This window comes from Chenopodium album, chromosome 15 (genome assembly GCF_948465745.1).
Source record: "Chenopodium album chromosome 15, dcCheAlbu1.1, whole genome shotgun sequence".
Taxonomy (NCBI): domain Eukaryota; kingdom Viridiplantae; phylum Streptophyta; class Magnoliopsida; order Caryophyllales; family Amaranthaceae; genus Chenopodium; species Chenopodium album.
In genome coordinates this window covers 49,719,438-49,740,433 of record NC_137848.1, presented here as the reverse complement: position 1 = coordinate 49,740,433, position 20,996 = coordinate 49,719,438, and the positions used below count along the sequence as shown (strand labels likewise).

Genomic DNA, 20,996 nt, shown 5'->3' with positions numbered 1-20,996 from the left:
ATTTTAAAATAAAATGATTTAATGAGTAATAATGATTTTAGTTATAATATGTTTTAATCATATATTTTAACCCTCAAAATCATAATGATATACAATGTACTACTTGAAAACAACCTCTTTTTTTTAATTCTTAATTTGTATGGAAAGATTTAAAAAATAATTCAATTCAATGAACTAACAATCAATACCCACATAAAATGTTTCTATACATTGTGATTCTAATATCAAATGTTTATAAAAAGAAATTGTTATTAATTGTTTTTATTATTATTTATTTATTTTGAAATAATTGTTATAATTATTAGAAATTATTAATTAATAATATTATTAAATATTAATTCTTAATAGTTTGGATTATTAAATATTATTATAAATAATTATTATTATGATTAATAAATATTAATTATTATTAATATTAATAATTATTATAATTATTTTTAATATTAATAATTATTATAATTATTTAAAATAATTAATTATTATCATCAATACAATATTAATTATTATTATTGAATATTAATTATTATTGTTATTATTAATTATTATTTGAAAATAGAGCAGAGCAGAGCAGAATTCTTTTGAGCAGAACAAAGCGGAGCAGATTTGATCTGAGCAGAGCATGGCTCAGCAGAGCAGAGCAGATTTGATCTGTGCAGAGCAACTCTAAAGAACGGGGCCTTACTTAGGTCGGGTTGACTCATGAGGAATTTCAGCCTGTTAAGACCATTCATCATACGGTCATTCCTATCAAAAAAAGCACATGAAACCATATCTATCTATTGTGACCCTAGTAGATACTTTTCGTGTAAATTTGTCGATTTGCTTGTATATACAGCTAGTCAAGTAGCTCGGGTAAAATGGCTAGACAAATAAGAAAATGGCATTATCTTGATTGCTTCTTTTTACGCAAGAAGGAAGTATCATATCATATATAGGAGACTAATATCGAAATTTCTTGATTGCATGTACAAATTTCAGGCTAATATCGAAATGAAAACAATTATCCTCCTACATTCCTCTCTTCCTTTCTCCAATTCTTCTTTGGGTATGAGGAAACTGGTAATGGTGTATAAACTTATTTACTAAACTTTCTTTATGCAAAATAGTAATGCAATAAACTAATTGAATAAGCTGAAACAATAAGCTTGTAAACAACTAATAAATACTCCATCCGCCCCTATTAAAAGTTCCAGATCACTTATGCATGCGTATATAGGAGAGGTTATACATCAATTCTTTGAGTAATGCTCATTTTTCTCTTAAGGAGTAGAATATATGTATAATTTTGCGCCTATTTAGGGCCTAATGTGTGTATTAGTCCTTAAATCCCTCTCATTTATCGTTGCAGACCTTGCAGCACAGTTGCTACAGATCCTGACTGTCTGAGCATGTCTGCAGATGGCAAACAGACCTGATTTTTTTCAAGTGATTCGGAATCCTTACGCCCTCCACAGTCAGTGACAGTTTTCCATCAGGTTTTCATACTAAATTTAATGTGTATATTAGGAGCTGAAGCACAATGAATGATATAAAATTCAAGCTGTTTTCAAATCCAAACTCACTAGCTTATGATTGCCTAAACAGAAGATAAAGCCTAAATGCTTAATTCAAACTACAAATCTCTACAATTAACATTGCCAAACATGTCACAACTCACAAGTGTTTTTGCATTCATGCATGCAGGCAGTAAAAATAGTCAGTTTCGCTTTACTGGTTATCAGGGGTTTGCAATTTGGTTGCTTGAGAAAAATCAACTGTTTCAGTTGTATATCATATACTTTGGGGTTGCACTAAACTTCTGGTATTCCATGATGACTTTTTCAATTGCATCAAGGAAATCTTTCTCTTTCACAAACTTCCTTCGAGCCCGAATTGCAAATACTCCAGCTTCAGTGCACACACTTCTTATGTCAGCACCTGTAACAACAGGTTGCATTTAATCAATATGCATTTATGTACTGTTGAAAAATAAAGAGCAAAATCTTGAAGTTCTATTTTCTCAAGTGAAATAATTAGCCTTAAACTCGTTCTCTCAACAATTTAGGTCACCTTCAGGAAGTGAAGAAATTGCATACAGTATAGATTATGTTCTGTCAAGGAGAAAGCGAGCAAACCTACTTCTGCACTCTTCGGGTCTATATAGTAAAGAGTCACAATATCTATAATTTCATGTGTGTATCTATCTTTCCATGTTTTACATAGACTAAAGAAAAGGTGGCAAACTTAGTCACCTGTGCAGTTGGGACACAAGCGAGCAAGAAGTTCAAAACGAACACCCCTTTCACAACTCATGTTCTTGGCTTGAATCTTGAATATTTGAGTCCTACCCTCTAAATCTGGAAGACCAAACTCAACCTTCCGATCTATTCTTCCAGGGCGCAGGAGGGCAGGGTCAAGAGTAAAATATCGAAAGAGAATGGTGAGATACCCAACAACAATAAAGCCTAAGTCCTAAAATTACTCATTAGGAGCATATTAACCTGTTTGTGGCCATAACAACTTTGATGTTTCCACGAGAATCAAATCCATCAAGCTGATTTGCTATTTCCATCATAGTATGTTGTACCTCATTGTCACCACGAGAAACATCAAAAGAACGTGCACCTCCTACGGCATCAATTTCATCAAAGAAAAGTATGCAGGCCATTTTTTACTTAGCCATCTGTAACAATGCATACGTGTATAATTTAGCAATAAAGCAACTGAACAAGAAGGGAACACAGTGGTATTAAATTTTTGTGTTCTTAACATAGTACATACCTTAAATATATGACGAACCATTGCAGCACCCTTACCCTTTGTCCTGTAGATAAGCTGAGTTCCATTAACACGAATGAAGCAGGCATCAGTTCTGTTAGCCACAGCTCTGGCTATCAGTGTTTTCCCTGTCCCAGGAGGACCATAAAACAAGACTCCTTTAGGAGGATCAACCCCTAGAGTGACAAATTTTTCTGGGTGAAGCATGGGTAATTCAACAACCTGCAAACAGACACATAGCTTAAGGAATACTAAAAGAGAAAGCGAGTAGATTTTCTTACACCATTTTCATTTAAAAAAACTTACTTCTCGGACCATTTGTATCTGTTCTTTGTAGCCACCAATATCATTGTATGTTACATCAGGCTTCTCCTTCACTGTCAACAAAGATGCATCGGGATGAATTTTAGGAGGTAAGGATATCTTTATCTTGGGCTTCATGATAGTAATCCTGTTAAAACAAGCACACCAACTTACCAGTGAGTTTATGTGTCTAAGATGGATTTTTAGTTGGTATAGTTTATGTGATCATGTCAGACACAGAGTGAAGGGTGCATTGTAGTAAGGCGAGAGTAGAAGGTGAGCTTGTAACTATTTAACAGACAGTACTATCCATATATATAAAAGTAGTAACTCTCAATTTATTCCAAAATTCAAAAAGCAGTAGAAAGTTGATAGGAATTATAGTTTGAGACAAAGAGCTTAAACTCATAGTTTGAAAACACTCAACCTACAGCCAAACAAGCCTTAGTTTATCCATGTGACAGTGCAGAATTCTGCAATAACGATCAGAAAGCGAGTAATATAGTTCAGACTACAGACACATATGTTAGCTATATAGCCAACATGGAATAGTTAGCTGAGTTCTGGTGTACTAGCTTGCACTAGCACCAAATCAAAATAATATGTTCACATTAGTGACAGTAAGTTACATCAAGGAAATGAACACACAAAAATATCAAAGAGCATCAACAACATACCCAACACGCGTGCCTTCTTCTATATCAGTTGGAGAAACTCCATCATCAAGCCCAACAATCATAACCTGTGATAATTTATTAAATGAAAATGGTGTAAGAAAAGTCGTAGGCAGATGTATTCCCACTTTTCTTCTCTATTTATACTTTCTAAACATACGATTATGCAAAAACAAAAACCGTTATTGAAGTCTTAACCACATAGTCAATCCTACAGTGCCACAAGTAAAACAGCTAAGCCTTGATGCTAGTCTTACTACCTACTGTTACATGTAACATAGAAGCCAAATGCTCTCATATTTACCAAAGAAGCCTGCTAGGGAGCTGAGAAATCAGTAAAAAGAGGAGTTTGTGGGAAACATGAGGAAAAAGGAAGAATCAATTACCCTTAAAGTTCCTGACAGTCTAACCGCATATTTAGCTTGTTCGGTGTTAGGGTTCATTATGCTGGTGCAGTACGCAGCCTGAACGTACATCAGTCGCCATAAGTCCACAACTAATAAGAAATTTGGAGACTATTATTCAGGAGAGAAGAGAATTAAGATAAAATTATTACACGGAGGGATTCTTCTGTCTTCATCATTAGTATATCCGATTTGAGATTCCATTTGCCACGAGCTGATAGTCCTGTGTCAGAATCCTCGACTCCTGTCATATAAGAAGATTAATTAGCTCAATCCAAAACTTAAATCATAATTCAATATCTAGAAATAATACGCAATATTTCACTAAAAAGCAAAAAAAAAAAAAAAATGTCTAGAGTTTATGCCAAATAAATGACCTACATCACTTGTAAGATGTAACCCTGACAAATGAAACAGGAACATCAAATACAGAAGAAAATCAGAATCTTATCTTTCTAACAGCTTTTTCCTTATCATACTTGAACTCTTCCCTTCTCCTTATCATACTCGGACCCTTCTCTTCTCCTCAAGACTCATGTATCTGTGTCAAAATCCTCAACACTCCGACATACCACTTGGGCATCGACACTTGATAATATAACAACCATGTGTACATGACCATGTCAATAACAACATATTGAGCTAAAGTTAATTGTCAATAACAACATATTGAGCTAAAGTTAATTGTCAATAACAACATATTGAGCTAAAGTTAATTGCTGAAAGGCAAGTTACTTATATTCATAGAACCATTGGAGATGATGCAAAGAACAAGACATAATTTCAAGTACTACGTACTAACTTGTTAACTTATACAAAGCATAAAATTTAGGTTGCATTTTTTCCTTACCACATAATTTCTTAACCCTCCTAGCATATTTCTTAATGTCCTTTTCCAACTCATCAATGTCGGTAGAGTAAGGTCCATTTCCCTGCATATATTATCAAACTTAAAGTTTCAGTAAAAAAAAAAATTATAATTTAAACAAGCATAATATTTTATTTCGTCAACCATTTTAATCAATCAATAATATAGTAATAGAAAACCAATTATATAATCAAGAATGAGAAGAGTTTAAATTGTCTTTACATATTTTTTCAAGAAATCGATGTCGAATTCGTATGGTGGCTGAGCTGTCTCCTTCTTGTGATTATTCTCATCCTCTGTTCCCATTTTTGTACCCAAAATGGATATTTTCAGAAACAAGTAATCTAAACTTAATCCTGCCAAAAAAAAAAAAAAAAAAAAAAAAAAAAAAAAAAAAAAAAAGGTATGGTAATAATTTCTACCAACTATCTAGGATTATACTTCGTACAAAACTGGGTATCCAATTACCGTGATTTTCGACTCATAAACCTGATTAAAACTGAGGAATTTAAAATGTATTTCATTTTAAGGCGTGATTATCACAAATTCAGCCTTGTTTTTCTTTAGCAGAAATCCCACAAAATGCAAGTTTTTCTCCAAGAAAATTACACTAAAAAAAAAACCAAGTTCATCATCCATAGTTTATATACCAGAAATGATGCATGATATCAGTAAAAGAAACGAAGCATGGAATATAGTACGTAATAATCAAGAAATTACCACAACATAATGTTTGTAATGAAATAATACAAGAACTAGAACAATCTTGCATGCAAACAGAATAATTCAATCGAATTATGGGTTTAAATTTAATTATATGATTGAATTTGAAGTTACAAAATGAAAAGACTAACCGATGAATGAAAACAGAATTAGCAGAAACTCTGAAGTTTCTTGAAAAAGAAGAAATCAACAGTGTTAAAACAAACTAAACTGAAATGCGTGATGTTAATATAAGCTGATTCTGTTAGGAAACGGTTGTACTAAAATACTTTTAACTAACTTTTGTGAAGGGTTTTATCGGTTGTACTAAAATACTCTTAACTAACCAATGAATGTTATGATAATACTTGCTAAACATGCAAATCTTGTTCTGTAGAGAAATGCCGAAGTAAATTACGAGTATTATTTTATTTTTGAGTACATAGAGTAATAAAAGAGTAAATGATGTTATCACCGGGTTTAACGAACTAAATAATACTTCACATACCACAATAACCGCTGAAATCTTGGCTTAGTGGCAAAGACTGAGAGCTTGTGTACAGTAGGTTACAAGTTCAAATCCCCTTCATCTTTTGAAATTAGGTTTCAAACCACACTTATTTCCGATGTTAGAATAAATTGTTTAAAATTTTTTATGTAAACTTATAACAGGGAGAACAAGGACGGGGAAATAGAGAACAATGAATGAGGGAACAGATAAGTACAATTTAGGCAAAGTAAAACCTTTGCTTTAAGTAGTTGGATAGAAAATTCTTAAAGCTTCACCATTAAATCGATTTTATCATACATAAAAGTAAGCAACTAGAGATCAAGTGATCAACAAACCTTCAATTTGCACATTGGTCCATGAAGTTACTACAATTATAATACTTAGGCATGATATTTTCAAGGCTAATTACGCACAACTACATATAGCGGTCAGGCCAGTCACGTATCATCTAAATAACTCATCACAACTGCCAAAACACAGCGGCATGGAGTACACAACAACGCTTACACCACCCCTATATATTAAGAGCACTATACAAAAATGTGTGAACAAGATTGATTTTCAAAACTATTGGTTGAGATTTGAGCGGGTGCACCAGGTGTTGTGGCTTCAAGTACAGTGCCAATAGACAAGCTAGGCGTTGACATCTTCTCAAAGTGACAAACTTGACCTCACTCAAAACACGATAAAATGTTAGATATGAAGCTAATCTGTTGTTGAAAGCGCAGACTGCAACACCTCCTCCAGGTACTTCTCTGCGGCAGCAAACTGTCTTCTCTTGTCTTCAATTGCCAGTGAAGCCAATGCTTTGTCCTAGAAAATTAAAGGGGAAAAAAATGAGAAAAACAAGCTGAGATCATAAATGAAAAATCAACTATGGTGGCAAGTAAAAGAACTCAGATTTATTACAGGAGGCAAATCTTGGTAACTTCTCAAAGTATCGAGAATAGGTTTAGTTTTCTTCTCCATATCTTTCCTGTGTTCCGCCATTTCTACCAATACCCCATGGCTGATTTCAGGGGCATAACCCACACGATTCAGAAGTGCCTGCTCATACAAAGGAAGAAATACCTTAATCAGTACCCAGTGCAATAAAAGATTGGCAGCAAAACTTTGATAATCTTAACAGTTTTATCAGAATAGAAAAGGTGCCGTAATTTTTGAAAATACCAAACTAATTTTTTCATCAGTCTACTGTCTAATTTATAGAGTAAAAGAGAAAACAATCTAGCAAGCAAAAAAAAGTGTCAAAATTTTGCTGATTCAAAAAAAGTACAGTATACTGTAACAAGATGGAGAAATCAATCCATAATGTTCTCTTTTCTAATCTGAACACTCATCTGATCCATAATTTCAATACTATTATACATGATCAGTTGCTCATATAGTCTAGTGATTAAAACCCACTGATTTTTCAAGTTTTAGCATCAAACAACAAAAATCATATGTATCTTCCCCTAGGAAACACGGAGATTCCAACATCAATTTGCAAAGCCAAAATGATCAACACATACAAGCAGTATACAGCTTAAGCCTCCTGCTATAGATTTCACAAAGAAAAAGAAGCAAAAACATCACAAAGATCACAAATGACAAAGTAGCCTCAAAGACTCACACAGCACTGTATATTGAACCAGCATCCATAATATATAAATGGATGTCACATATGGAGATAAATGAAGCATTCCTATTTCTCAATCACGAGCATGCAACTATAAAAAAAAAAAGTTATACGAAAGGCTGGCAATTCCATTCTATTTCTCTACCAAATGGTAGCAAGCAATAGTTTTAAACTATCAAACACAGCAAGTAATGTACACTACCTTGTAGTTGGAATATCTCTGATTGTATTCACGCTCTTTTGAAACCAGGAGTGGCAAGTTTGTCTTCCAGTTTTCAATTTGAGCCTCGCAAGGAGCTACTTCATCTTCCAATTGAGCAAGTATTCTAAAAATATGCAAAGCAGCTACAAACATTAGTTTGACCCGAGGAAACTAAACTAGCCAAACTTCTACAAAAAAATATCCTTAAAAACGTTATCAAGGTAACAACCACAAATTTACCAAAACATAATATATACAACTACTCTACAAAGTACAAACATTTCTGACGAATCACTGACAGCATACCTTTTCAAGTAAGTTAGCCTTGCTATAGCCTTTCGTGTATAATCAAGGAGCACCTTAGATTCCTTTTGTACCTTGGCCCTCTTCTCCTCTACTCCAGACTTTCTGAGCGAAAGATCTCCCATCGACACAAGGAAACTAAAAGCATATTCATTCTTGTAAATTCTCTAGAAATCTAGTACAAAAACCAAACCGTATTCAAAAACATAAACATTGTGCCAAGCAACACTCACCTGCTCAACTCAGTGTCTCTTATATTCAACAAGTTGGCAACACTCGCCAAAACTTGCGCTGAGCCCACTATGCTGGATGGCAAACTCTCTTGAGCCAAACCCACATTCTCCAATAACTCCTTAATCCTTGCAGCTAAGCATCCAAAACACGCATCAAAATCATCAGAAAAAGGAATTAAAACCAACTTAGGCAATTTTCTTAATCTAATCTACTTTGGCTAGCCACTGCCTCATTTTTCCAACTACACACTTGAAAGTCGAAACCACATACTCGAAAGTCCAAACTCACACAAACATCACCATTAAATAATTCAACATCCAAGCACCCAAAACCAGTCACAAAACCAATCCAATGTATACAAGACAAGCTAACACAAACTATAATCAATAAGCAATTCAAAATTGCAAACAAAACATACAATCTACAACACAATGCCATTTATAGATATCATAAACAAGTTAAAGGGTCAAGGCCAAAACCTTGAGATCGATACTCGACCGCCTTTTGTCGAAAATCATTGGCAACAATGCCAGCAGCTTGAGTCTTAGCCTGAGAAACAGATGCAATATTATGCAAATGTGCAATACTTCGAGGGGTGTATTCGAATTCGGGCACATCTTTTCCGACAGCATCAAATTGAGAAACAAGCCATGCTTTCACTTCCTGAATTCGGGCAGCATCAAACCCACTACCCTTTGATTCATTGCTGCCCGATGGATCGGACCCAGAAACCAAATCACTCATTTTTCTTCAATAATTCACCAAAAATATAAGAAATATAACTTTTTTACCGAAAATTGAAAGTACCCACGATCACACACTGGAGTACAAATTGATTCCTTCTTTTTTGAAATTTTTCTGGGGTTTAAGTTGAAATCTGATTCAACAAAGTTTCAATTCAGCTGCCCAATTGATAGAATTGGAGTTTGAAATGGAGTGAATCGAATTGAATTGAGAAAATTTGGAGCTTAGGGTTAAGTAATTAATTGAAAATGAAGAAAATACACCTGAATTAAACAAGGAAAAGGGTAGAATTATTTCGATTATTATAGTCGAAAATGTGGGTAATTTCGTCGAAAAATGCTGGGTGTGTCGGTTTTCCGGAATGATTTTCCGGTGAGGTTTGCGGGGATGTTAAGTGAGAGACGGAAAACGGTTGTTGGGTGGGATGGAAGGAAATGGATTGAAATTTGAATTTTGAGTCATAAAATGCATCGTTTTGTCTCACAAATCACGAATAGAACGCTCGATATTAAAGACGGGTCAGCACGACATGTTTTTATTTTTTATTAACAAGAATACGACATGTTTAAATACCCACTTAAAAATTACTACTACTTCTATTAAATTTTGAATGGGGGCTAAACAATTTTACTTATAACACGAACGATAATATAATATGTTTATTAGATGGGTGGGGTTAATGTCGAGATCCTCCCACCCGTTTAACTTTGAACACAAGCACGAGAATGACACGACACATTTGCCAACTCTAGTCAATATAGTCGATTGAGTTGGGTTAGGTTAATTTTAGCTCAACTTGATCTTGATCCGTAATTTTCTATTACGAGTTGGTTGGTCGAGTCAATAATGCTTTTAATATATTAAGTATAAAATTTGTATTCATTTTAATGTGATTTATTTCTAAATTTGTATAAACACATAGTCAGTTTTGACCTTTATCAAGTTCGAAACCTGCTAAGTGAGAGTACTTAAGGTACTATTTAAGATTTAGAAATGATATTAATCTAATTCTAATTTGGTTGGAAAGTGGACTTTCAGAGCTTTCCAACGATATACACCGTATTGAGATAGGTGGAGTATTATTTATCTTAACCTATGTTCAGGATCAAAGTTAAGATTTAAAAAAAAAATAAAAAACTGGAATATTCTAGGGGGAAACACCTAAATATGGAATTTTGAACTTCGTACAGAATTTTGGAATTCTTATGGTGTTTCTCCAATAGAATTTTGAAAAAGTTGGGCGTTTGGCATCCTTAAAAAAAATGACTTTAACTTTGGTGATCGATGACCTTGCCTTCCGTCGGTGGTGGTTTATTGGAAGGAGAGAATGTAAGGTTGAGTTAGAGGGAAGAAAAACATGAAATACACGCAAGGGTATATTTGTCTATTTTTGTTTAAATACGAGTGTTACCTAGAAAATAGGGTGTCGTTTAGCTTGTCACAAAAAGAAGTCCCAACAAAAGGCGTGAATCACAGTTCAAAACTGCCTCTCCTCTAGTCCTCTGCAGTCTGCACCACCTCTACCCGTCGAGCGTCGACGAGCTGACCACCATTTCTGCTAAGCCACAGTAAATCTCTTTCCCATTTTTTTAATTAAATTGTTTAATTGAGTTCTTTGAATGAGATAAGTAATTCAACCATTTAATTAATTTGCAATACTACTGGGTTGATTTGTCATTGAATTTCAAGTTTTAACTTCCTAATTAAGCTTCAATTAGGGTTCATGTTTTTCTTTTTATTAGTAATTAGTTGAAATGATTGGGTGAATTAGCAAAATAATCATATGAATTATCAATTTGATTATGAACTTGATAGTTTCCATTGTTAAGCTTAGTATGTAATCAGACTAATTATTTAATTTATAGGATGATCTTGCAACCCTTTTCACGGTGATTCAGTAATGCTATTGTGTCATTGTTGAATGAGCACTATGAATGTTTTGCATTCTTTATTGCAATTGTGGAATTTTGTTATGATCGTTGTTGTGTCAACTTTCAAGTCATTGGTAATGGTTTGTGTGCTTTCGTTTTAATTTTCGAAATCGTACGGCATCCTTTTTTTTTACCTCCGATTATGGAATCATGCTCGGTAGATTTTTATGAAGGATTGTTGTGTTTCTTACGGAGTATTTGAGCGTGTGTTATAAAAAGCTTGAGCGGTTTTTCCATTAGAAGTAGTAGTGGAACCATTTTGGGAACATTTGTTTATAGTGTTATGAGAGAATGAATGCCTTCATATTTCAATGCTATACCCAACTATCAATACTACGGAAAAACCACACGAATGCTGTGGTGACTTTTGAATGCCTTCAAAGATTGAATTCCGTCATAAGGCATTGTCAAGTGATCACGAGATGCAGTGTGGTTTTGAAGCATTACAGATTATGAAGTTGAAACTTAATTCCATAGCTTAACTTTATGTTTTTGGAATTTGGTTATCCTGTACTTTCTTCCACTTGTATCGCAGATTTTTTTTTTTCTTTATTTATTTTTTCTATTGCTCAATTTTGTGCAATTGATAATCTGTACTTAGGGTAGTACATGATGGAAACTTGTCCCTTCGTTATATTACTTGCTATTCTGAATAATGAGTTCCTTCTTGCAGTAACACGTTCTTGCATTCATTATGGACACTTCTCCGGCTGGGTTTCCTGTACCCCATAAGAAGCTCACTATTGATATCAAGGTTTCTCTCCCTCCCTCCCTTTCTTAGTCAAAAGTGTTGCTTTTGCTAGGTTTTGGGTTGAATATAATGTGGCGTGCTCAGTTGCTTAATTAGATATGAGATGCCACTGGTTCAGTTAAGAATCAAGCTGCAATGCCAGTGCTAAACATCGTAAAGTTGCATCTTTTGAGAAATCCTTTTTCTCAAATCAACAGCAAGAATAATCTATATTGTCAAAATTTAAAAAGAAAATCGAATGAGCTATTAAAGTATTGGTCATGACCAAAATATTGTGAACCTTATTATTGTAAAGTTCATGCCATGTAATGCTTGCGTCGTTGTCTATGCTGTGTTTTTGTTCAGGTGATACAGTTTAATTCTTGTTACAGAAATGTCGAAATAGCAGGAGTCATGTTTCTTACTCTCATATCAATAATTATTTTATTTACAGTACACTATCTGTAATTGTGAATAGGTTACATTTATTTTTCTTATCAAATGTTTTCTGTTTTGCTGTTATAGTTTTCAAAAATGTTTAACTGGTGCTTGAAAGAGATTTATATGATATCTTTGTACTTTTTATTATACATGCATCCATTTGTTATGAAGTTAACCGACCCTGTCGGAAACTTGAAACATTGAGACATTAATTGTAGCTCATTCATGGTTCTTAACTTGCTTGCACCTTAAAATAGTCTGAAAGATATCGAAACACATTCATTTTTAATTTTTATTTTCTTTGATAAGAGATTTAAGTTTATTCTTGCTTAAGTTATGTGATGATATGCTTAGTTATTGTGCAATGCAATTTGAGTCATTTTCAAAAAAAAAAAGAAAAGAAAAAAAAAAAAGGGGTCTTTTGGAGTGATTCTGAAATCTTTTTTGGCACTTTTTTTATTTATTGGGTGCTTGCATTTTGATTGACAGAAAATCAAAACAGATCTGGTCATTTGTCGTTATGAAGATCATTTCCTTGTGAGTATTGGACTCATCTCGCTCCATCTAGTGACTTTCTTCTTTACAGCATCTCAGTATTATTTTCTATCTACCAGGTAATTGTAATTTAAATAAGAGTGTGAAAACAGGTAATTGTGACTCAGCTTGGAAGTATGGGAACGTTACTGCAAGCCAGAAAGGAGGAAGGTGTATCAGTTCAACCTACATTCAATGTCTCTGTCATATTTGGTAAACGAGATGAGGTAAACTGGTTTGTTAACTTCTTACTTAAATGAAAAAAGCTGTCATGGGTAAGTAAACTAATTGAATGAACATGCTGGCTATGCAGCCATTGCTTTCGGCTTGTGCTCGCCAGCTGATTGAAAATATAAGGTAAACTTTTCTTTGCTCAATCTTTAGAAAAAAGCCTTTGAACTGATGCTTAGTTTTCATATGTTAGAAATTTTGAATACTTGGTGTGCATTTTCTCAGTGTTCAATCTCCCTAAGCAGAAGCTAGCCTCATAGATGAATTTCCAATAATCCATTGAAGCATAGGCCTGCTTTATGCCTTACGCCTGAAAAGTGAAAACGTCAAGTAATATCTATGGACAAAGCATAACAATAGAGTGATGTCCGATCCTACCTTCCTCCAATATCTATTGTCTACCCACTTAGGGGAGTGGAGCAAAGTGAAAGGAAATAGATAGAATTTAGCTCCTTGGTTTGCATGAATAGTTGTAATTGGTTGTGGAGGACATCTTGGAAGAACCAATTTCCACCAACTTAGGCTAAATAAAAGTCCTTTGGTGGTTATGCAGAACTTGCTGCAGAGGCAAAAAGGTTCCTTATAAACAATTGAAGTTATGCAGACCATAGTCTGGACATGAAATCTTCTTGAAGTTAGAATTGTGTATGGAGGATTAAATTAGGCACAACAATGAAAAAGAAAATAATAAAGAATGTTACATTTGCTTGAGCAGAGGTTAAAGAGCTAAATCTATTGTGTAGGACCTGTCTTCTGCCCTAATACTGCAAGGGGAAAGCTCAATCTTTGATATGGCGTCCCTGAACTACTACAGTTAGGAGAAGGCCCTTCAACTATCTTGAGGGCTACAGAAAAGTATAAGGCTTCTCCAAGTTGAATTCATTTGTAGTGGTCTAGTAGAACCTTGTTGCTGCTAAAGAATGAATTGCTTGAGCAGAGGTTAAAGAGTTGATACTCTTACAGTGGATGTGTCTTTTGATTTAAACTTGTGAAGTTATCTAAAAAGGATGGCTATTGCATTTGATAGTTCTCTGTTGTCTGCTCTGTTTTTCATTTTTACGGTTACTTTATCCCATAAGCATTGACAATTTTCTTCGATGATTTCTTCAGTGCTGCTGGCTCGTCTATGTCACTGGTGCTTTCTCTTGGTCTGAAGGACCATTCTGTGGTATGATCCCAAGTCATCCCTTGGCATTTTTACAATTTACCAGGATTTTTTATGATGATTTTTGCTTCATGGCAGGATACAATCAAGGCCATAGTCTCTGTAGTGATAGAAAATCGAATGTGGTGATCTTCTTGATACATGGAACATCCAACTTACAGCAGTTTCATCACTTTTCTGTGGTACAGCATAGCTGGATGCACTCAAGCAGCAGAGCAGACATATGCACTGCTTTCTCTATGTCAATCTTTCATAAGATTATGAATTTTCTAATATGCTCAAGATTTTTAGACATATATATTCTATTTGCTTGTATTAAACCATTTTACACTTATTATGGCGCATAGTTTTAGGTGATAAGTAGTTGTTTGATTTGTTTCAAAAAAAAAAAAGTAGTTGTTTGATTCTCAATTGTTATTTTATTGGAAAAGTAGATGTGATAGGAGATAGTGGGGTATTATTTTATTGAAAAAGTAGATGTGATAGAAGATATTGGGATATTTTTATAATAAATGTGAAATAGTAGGCCCCAACTTTTTTACCGATATATATCCATCCGAGATAAGTGTCACATTCTCATAATGTTTCATTAATGAATCTGTGATCCATAATCAAGGATTCTCCTTATTCTCACAAGAATGTGCTTTAATGCTTTATAATACTAGTCTCCTCCCCGTCTTCTTATAATATTGGTTTGCTTCCCGTCCTCTTCACAAGTCTATTTAAGTTGAAGGCTTGAAGCTGTGTTTGGATATCTATAAGTCTCAAAGAGAGGAGATTTATATTATTATCACAAATGAAGGGCATACAATTACACAAATGGGAAATGAGCAGAAAAAGAAGTGCATACTCGTGAATGTTTAGAGTTAAGCACAAATTCTATTCTTAAACCGGAAATACCAGAGTGTCTTTGAATGTAGTATTAGGGTTTGATTTGCTTAAAGAGATCATGCAAAGATGATTTCTCAATAGGTGCCCATTTGAGTCATTACATCAGCAAGGTACCTCAGTTATTGACTACTTTTTAAGTTGGTAACGACAATTAAAGTAGGATGCATAATTTTTAAAGCAACTTCATAATAACTGGTTGACTACAAATTATAAGGGGCAAGAAATAGCATTCAATTTCTGGAATCATTCATATGTTATAATACACCACAGCGTCGAACAATATAGCTCGATAAAATTAAAAGGCTAAACTAATTAGCCAATCAGGCCTAAAAAACAGAAAGACCAGAGAACCAAATATCAATTCCTTAGGTTACACAACAGGAAGCGGAATACGACACGGAAAGAATTCCATGTCTACAATATTCCACAGCATTGAACATTATTTGTTTGATAAAATTACAAGACTAAACTAACTAAGCCTAAAAACAGAAACACTAGAGAAAGTAGGTTTGGCTCTGCACCATATGAATTTATGATACACAACGGTAAGTGACATGAGATTGTGTGATCTCACCACTGTACGTCACTTTGAGTACCTGCCCCTTCTCATATCCATAATGTCTTACAATTGCATCCTTAGCCGAGATTCGAGGAAGCTGGAACATAAGGGAGACAAATTCCATGTTATTAAAAAAGAAACATAGGATCAAGTAGAAGAACATGCAATGAGTTGCTTTGTGATCAAACAAAAATTAAAATACAAAAAACACACGAGACCAAGATTACAGGCAATCAATCACTCAAGTGATGCAGGACAAGACTTTCATCAAAAGGTGAAGAAAAACACAGATAAACCAAGAGGTCAAGCCAAAATCTTCTAGGAACAACTTCCTGGAACATCCTTACGTGGCCTTAGAAGTACCAAGTATACTTAAGAATTATTCTGAATTCGCCATTAAATTAGGTACATTAACATAACATTCTCTACCATATTTTCTCTTTTGGAAAATATTTCTGTTTTTGTTTTGTATGAAAAGGCGGGTAGAGGAGGATGGGAAGGGGTTACAAAAGAAATGAATGGAAGTAGAGGTTGTTAAGAGGGAAACTTTTAAGGAATTCAATACAGATGTTGACTACCATATTGCTGGGCCTTTATCCTATTTCAACTTTCCAAGCTCTCATGTCTTCTGATACCACTGGTATGCTTGGTTTTAAAAAGCGAGAGGCGCACCGAGGCGCAAAGGGTCCCCAGAGCCTAGGCGCAAAGCGGAGGCGCGCGCCTCTTGGATACGAGGCGCACCTTCCTAAGGACATTTAGTGAGACTTAACTTCCTCCCTCACATGTTCTGGACATTTAGGACATTTAGTGACATTTCTAAAGCCACCAACTAAGTGTTGTTTCAAACGATGTGCCCCTCCCTTAGTCACTTTACCACAAAAACTACAATGCCAATTAACTCTATTATTAGGTTCCGGTTTTCCATATTTTCTAGCCGGGTCGGGATCGGATGATCCGGTGGAAGGAAGAGACTCTTCATCCATGTTCCTATAACAGAAAACAGTAACAATTTTCGTCAAAAAAAAAAAAAAACAGTAACAAAATAAATATATATAAACAGAGAAAAACAAAAAAAATTAGAACCAAAAAACTAAAATAAATAAACTGGAAAGCCAAACAAAAAAAAAAACAAAAAAAAAAAAAAAAAAAACAGTAACAAAATAAATATATATAAACAGAGAAAAACAAAAAAAATTGGAACCAAAAAACTAAAATAAATAAACTGGAAAGCCAAAAAAAAAAAACAGAATATAAAATCAGAATACAGAAGTTAAAAAACAAATTTTAAAAACAAAAGAAAAAAAGAAGCAGGTATACAATTTTAAAGAGAACGAAGAAGGTATACAATTCCTAAAAAAAAAAAAAAAAAAAGCAGTACAAAAAACGAAAAAAAATAAATAAAGCAAGCTAACCTGGTTTTCGGCGAGATCCACCACTGCTTGGGTCGTTTCCTGCGAGAATCGGCAGGTTTCCGGCGAGAACCAGCAAGTTCCGGCGAGATTTGGCAGGTTTCTGGCGAGAATTGGTTGAGACCCAACGTGAATTGCCTGGTTTCTGGAAGCTAGGGTTTTACTTTTCAAATAGATTTGTTTTCTCTCTCTTCTATTTCTTTAATTAAAGCCTGTTTTTTTTTTTAATAAATTGAAGTTGCACGTGCGTATAAAGGCCTAAGATCTACAAGGCGTCGCCTCACGCCTCAAGGCTTAAGCGCTGAGGCGCGCGCCTCCTAGACTTCGCCACGCTTTTACACAGTGAGGCGCTTTGCAGCCCGCCTCGCTTCGCCTCGCGCCTCAAGTGCGCCTAGGCGCGCTTTTTTAAACTAAGCTGGTATGTGGTATTCTATACAAAGTTGCCCTAAACATCCTAGGGCACAGACATACAGATAAGAGTAAGGCTATAACGATCCTTAGTCCAAAAAACAAATAGTGGCATGGCATGAAGATCCATATTCTTAAATGTTCTGTTGCATATGACAAACTGTAATAATCCATAGTATAGCCACCATAGATAAGCTACCTACCTGCTTTTCTTCCAAATTGTATTTCTTCAAGAGCTTCTCTTTCTCCCTAGGAGTCAGCACTTGATGCTTTGGCTTCAAAACATGCTTTGTGATATTAACGAGCAAATCAGTTATCTGAAACAAATGTAAAGTCTTAAATTACTATTTCCATTTATGAAATATATACAACGAAACAGGATGTAGAGCTCCCAGAATCATAAAGAAACTCAAGGGTGAAATCTAGCAGTTAGTATTTTAATTCTCAACAAACTTACTTGAAATATCTCAACTTTAAACGGGTATTCATCCACGGCTTTCTGAGCTTGGCTTGTTATTTTACTTTGTAATATCAGTATCAAGCCATTCAGACCTTCTTTGTTAACAATCTGAGCTCCAATGCCACGTATTGAGTTCACTTTGACCAGCTGAGGCCCACAGAAAATCACCATAATCTGCATTCAAAGCCAAGAAAACCAAATTAGAAATAGAATGTATGGAATTAAAGCAGGTTATTATTTAACAGAAGCAGACAAATGCTGATAGCAGAGAGGGCAAGCTTTGCCAATTTGATTCATTACAACAGTAACAAACGCATCTATAATTGATGATACTAAAGGGTATATAACTACATAATATGAAATATATCTGTTTTCACCTATTAATGGCCTATTTCAGAGCACATCAGCACAAAGAAAGTAAGATATTTTGGCAAACCATCTTCAAAGATCGGAGCTCCAATATAATGGTTGGAAAAGTAGAGCTATTTGTTACAGCACATAATTAGCGATACAATGACAGATGAGGTAACATTTGTCATGAATGATTTCACAACAGATGTTACAATACCAGATATGACACAACAGTTCCAAAAGTAAAATTTTATGTTGTCCAATTTCAATAACACAATAAAAAAAAAAAAAAGGTCCAAGGTGAATTGGTGATCATTAGTTGAGTTTTTCCATATAATTCCAGCCATATAGCCAAAGACGATTTCTAAATAAGATTAGTACATAAATTTTGTATAAGGCAACATACGATCATCCATATATTCTACACATATGCATCAGTATTCATACACGTGCTAATTAACATGGGTAATTAATGAAAAAGGTAAAGATATGGTAACAACCTTTAATAAACTTCACCAGATAGTAAGCTGATATTCATTAACCACCAATCTTAGCTAATAAATCACAAAGCTACCCAGTTCAGACTTCAGAGATTACATAAGTACACAATAAAAAGAAGAAAAATCTTGGAGCCTACGCATCTAAATCACTGCCCTTTACGTCTTTATGAACCCCTCACATGTTCCTAAAAATAAATAGATAAACAAAGCAGAAGGTTCACTAAGCTCAACCAAGAACAATAATTGACACGTGCAAGCAATGCAACATACTCCAATTTAGCAAATTTAGACAAGCAGGCCAACATACTCCAATTTAGCAACATACTCCAATTTAGTAATCAATAGACAAGCAAGTACTAGATAGTAAACAATCAAATACAAATATGTAGTTTCATACATAATCAAACACAAATTTAGCAAATTAAACTACAATTTAACAAAACCCTGACCCCATTAAACCCAATTACTCAAAAAATAACACCAAAAAAAGACAAAAATATAGATAAAGCAGGAGGTTGTTCACATGCTTAACCAAATACGATTAAAGACACATGCAAGCAATGCAACATGAATCAATTGTCATGCCACAAATATCATACATAATTAAACAAATAGTTAGCAAATTCAAGAGAAATTAAACAAAACCCAGACCCCATTAAACCCAATTACTCAAAAAATCACAAGAAAAAGAACACATACTATTATATCATCCATAATCAAACACAAAGTTACAAACTTTAAGAGAAATCAAGCAAAACCCAATTACTCAAAAATTCACATAAAAATAGACAAATTTAAATCAGTAAAACCAAAGGGTTTTTGGGTAAAAGGGAATATATTGTTATACCGTTTTAGAGGGGTCGGAGGCGAGAAAGGAGGTGATACGGAGGCGATCAGGGTCAGGAATAGGACCAAAAATAGTGCGAAATTCATGAAGAGATTGATCAATTTCGGAACTGGGGATAGCATAACCCCTGTCTTTGAGCATCTCGAGAGTGGTTCTTCGTGCAAGGTAGTAGCGGTGGCTTTCGGTGGTGCCGTCGTCTACGAAGCTGCTTAGGCATCGTCCTACTGCCTCGCCGTTGATTTCGCCGTCGATCTCCATTGTCGACCGGGAATTTTGTGGGAGAGTTGGGGTTTTAGGAGAGAGAAAGAGAGAGAGCACTCTGGAAAGTAATGAGCTACTAAAAACTCCCTGAGATTAGAGGCTGCCTCCGTACTTTGTATGTTGTTAATCAAAGGGTTACAACGATAACACTGGTAAAAGCCATAAAACCGCTATGGCCCTATTTGGTAATTAGCGGAAGCTGATTATATTAGCTGGTTTGATTAGCTGATTATAGTAGCTTGTTTGAGTAGCTTATTGTATTAATCTATTTGTATAAAGTTGTTTGGTAAAATTAGCTGATTGGATATAGATGTTTGTTAGTTGAACATATTAAATAACAATTTTAGACATTGACATTTTTTTAGGGCATTGACATTTTATTTATAATTGTAAATAACATACTCCCTCCGTGTTTTAATAAGTGTTACACTTACCAAATCCGGCCGTATTTTAATAAGTGTTACACTTCCTTTTTTGGCAAAAAGCTACATTAAAATATTATATCTCTCTCCTCTCATGGTCCCCACCTAACCCCATTACTACTTTTTTATTATGGGCTTGTTTAGTAAATGGCTTTTCATTGGCTTTTTGATTGGGTTTGGGTTTTTGGCTTTTTTATTAGGTCAAACATCCAAAATTTGTGTTTGGTAAATGGTTTTTTCAGCCAGCTGAAAAGCTTGCTTTTAAGCCAAAATGAAAAAGCTACAGGAGTAGTTTTTGGCTTTTGGCTACCTAAGTTACTAATAACATCCAACAGCCAATTTTACCAAACATGTTTTTAGAGTAATAAAAAGTCAAACAGCCAACAAAAAAGCCAATACAAGCAACTAGTCAAACCAGCCAATTAAACCAGCCGACAGCCAGTAGCCAATTGCCAATTGCCAAACAAGGCCTATATCTTTTCTCTCACATTCATTATTTTTCAATAAACTATTAATCTTACTATCTTTCTTTT

The 20,996-nt window shown here is 34.5% G+C and overlaps 3 protein-coding genes and 1 pseudogene across 4 annotated transcripts; 1 reads left to right on the top strand and 3 right to left on the bottom strand.

Annotated features, from left to right (window-relative positions):
- Positions 1-1,526: 1,526 nt before the first annotated feature.
- LOC145582469 (26S proteasome regulatory subunit 7-like) lies at positions 1,527-4,699 on the bottom strand (annotated as a pseudogene). Its single transcript, XR_014099880.1, has 8 exons — positions 4,291-4,699; positions 4,121-4,198; positions 3,738-3,802; positions 3,064-3,208; positions 2,761-2,979; positions 2,481-2,662; positions 2,232-2,363; positions 1,527-1,917 (listed from the first exon to the last, which is right to left on the bottom strand). The product of XR_014099880.1 is annotated as a 26S proteasome regulatory subunit 7-like (transcript).
- Positions 4,700-6,542: 1,843 nt separating this feature from the next.
- LOC145582468 (AUGMIN subunit 1-like) lies at positions 6,543-9,792 on the bottom strand. Its single transcript, XM_081639462.1, has 6 exons — positions 9,059-9,792; positions 8,579-8,711; positions 8,349-8,483; positions 8,043-8,166; positions 7,129-7,266; positions 6,543-7,032 (listed from the first exon to the last, which is right to left on the bottom strand). Exons 1-6 carry the CDS (start codon positions 9,321-9,323, stop codon positions 6,925-6,927), a joined length of 903 nt encoding a protein of 300 aa, XP_081495588.1. The 5' UTR covers positions 9,324-9,792; the 3' UTR covers positions 6,543-6,924.
- Positions 9,793-10,735: 943 nt separating this feature from the next.
- On the top strand, positions 10,736-14,934 carry LOC145582466 (uncharacterized). The gene is made up of 7 exons (XM_081639461.1): positions 10,736-10,891; positions 11,928-12,008; positions 12,915-12,962; positions 13,073-13,186; positions 13,273-13,316; positions 14,301-14,358; positions 14,434-14,934. The coding sequence occupies exons 2-7, from the start codon at positions 11,949-11,951 to the stop codon at positions 14,482-14,484; spliced, it is 375 nt and encodes a 124-aa protein (XP_081495587.1). The 5' UTR covers positions 10,736-10,891; positions 11,928-11,948; the 3' UTR covers positions 14,485-14,934.
- A 529-nt stretch (positions 14,935-15,463) lies between these two features.
- LOC145582465 (DNA-directed RNA polymerase V subunit 5A-like) lies at positions 15,464-20,129 on the bottom strand. Its single transcript, XM_081639460.1, has 4 exons — positions 19,781-20,129; positions 18,080-18,256; positions 17,826-17,939; positions 15,464-15,902 (listed from the first exon to the last, which is right to left on the bottom strand). Exons 1-4 carry the CDS (start codon positions 20,036-20,038, stop codon positions 15,777-15,779), a joined length of 675 nt encoding a protein of 224 aa, XP_081495586.1. The 5' UTR covers positions 20,039-20,129; the 3' UTR covers positions 15,464-15,776.
- Between the last annotated feature and the right edge of the window lie 867 nt (positions 20,130-20,996).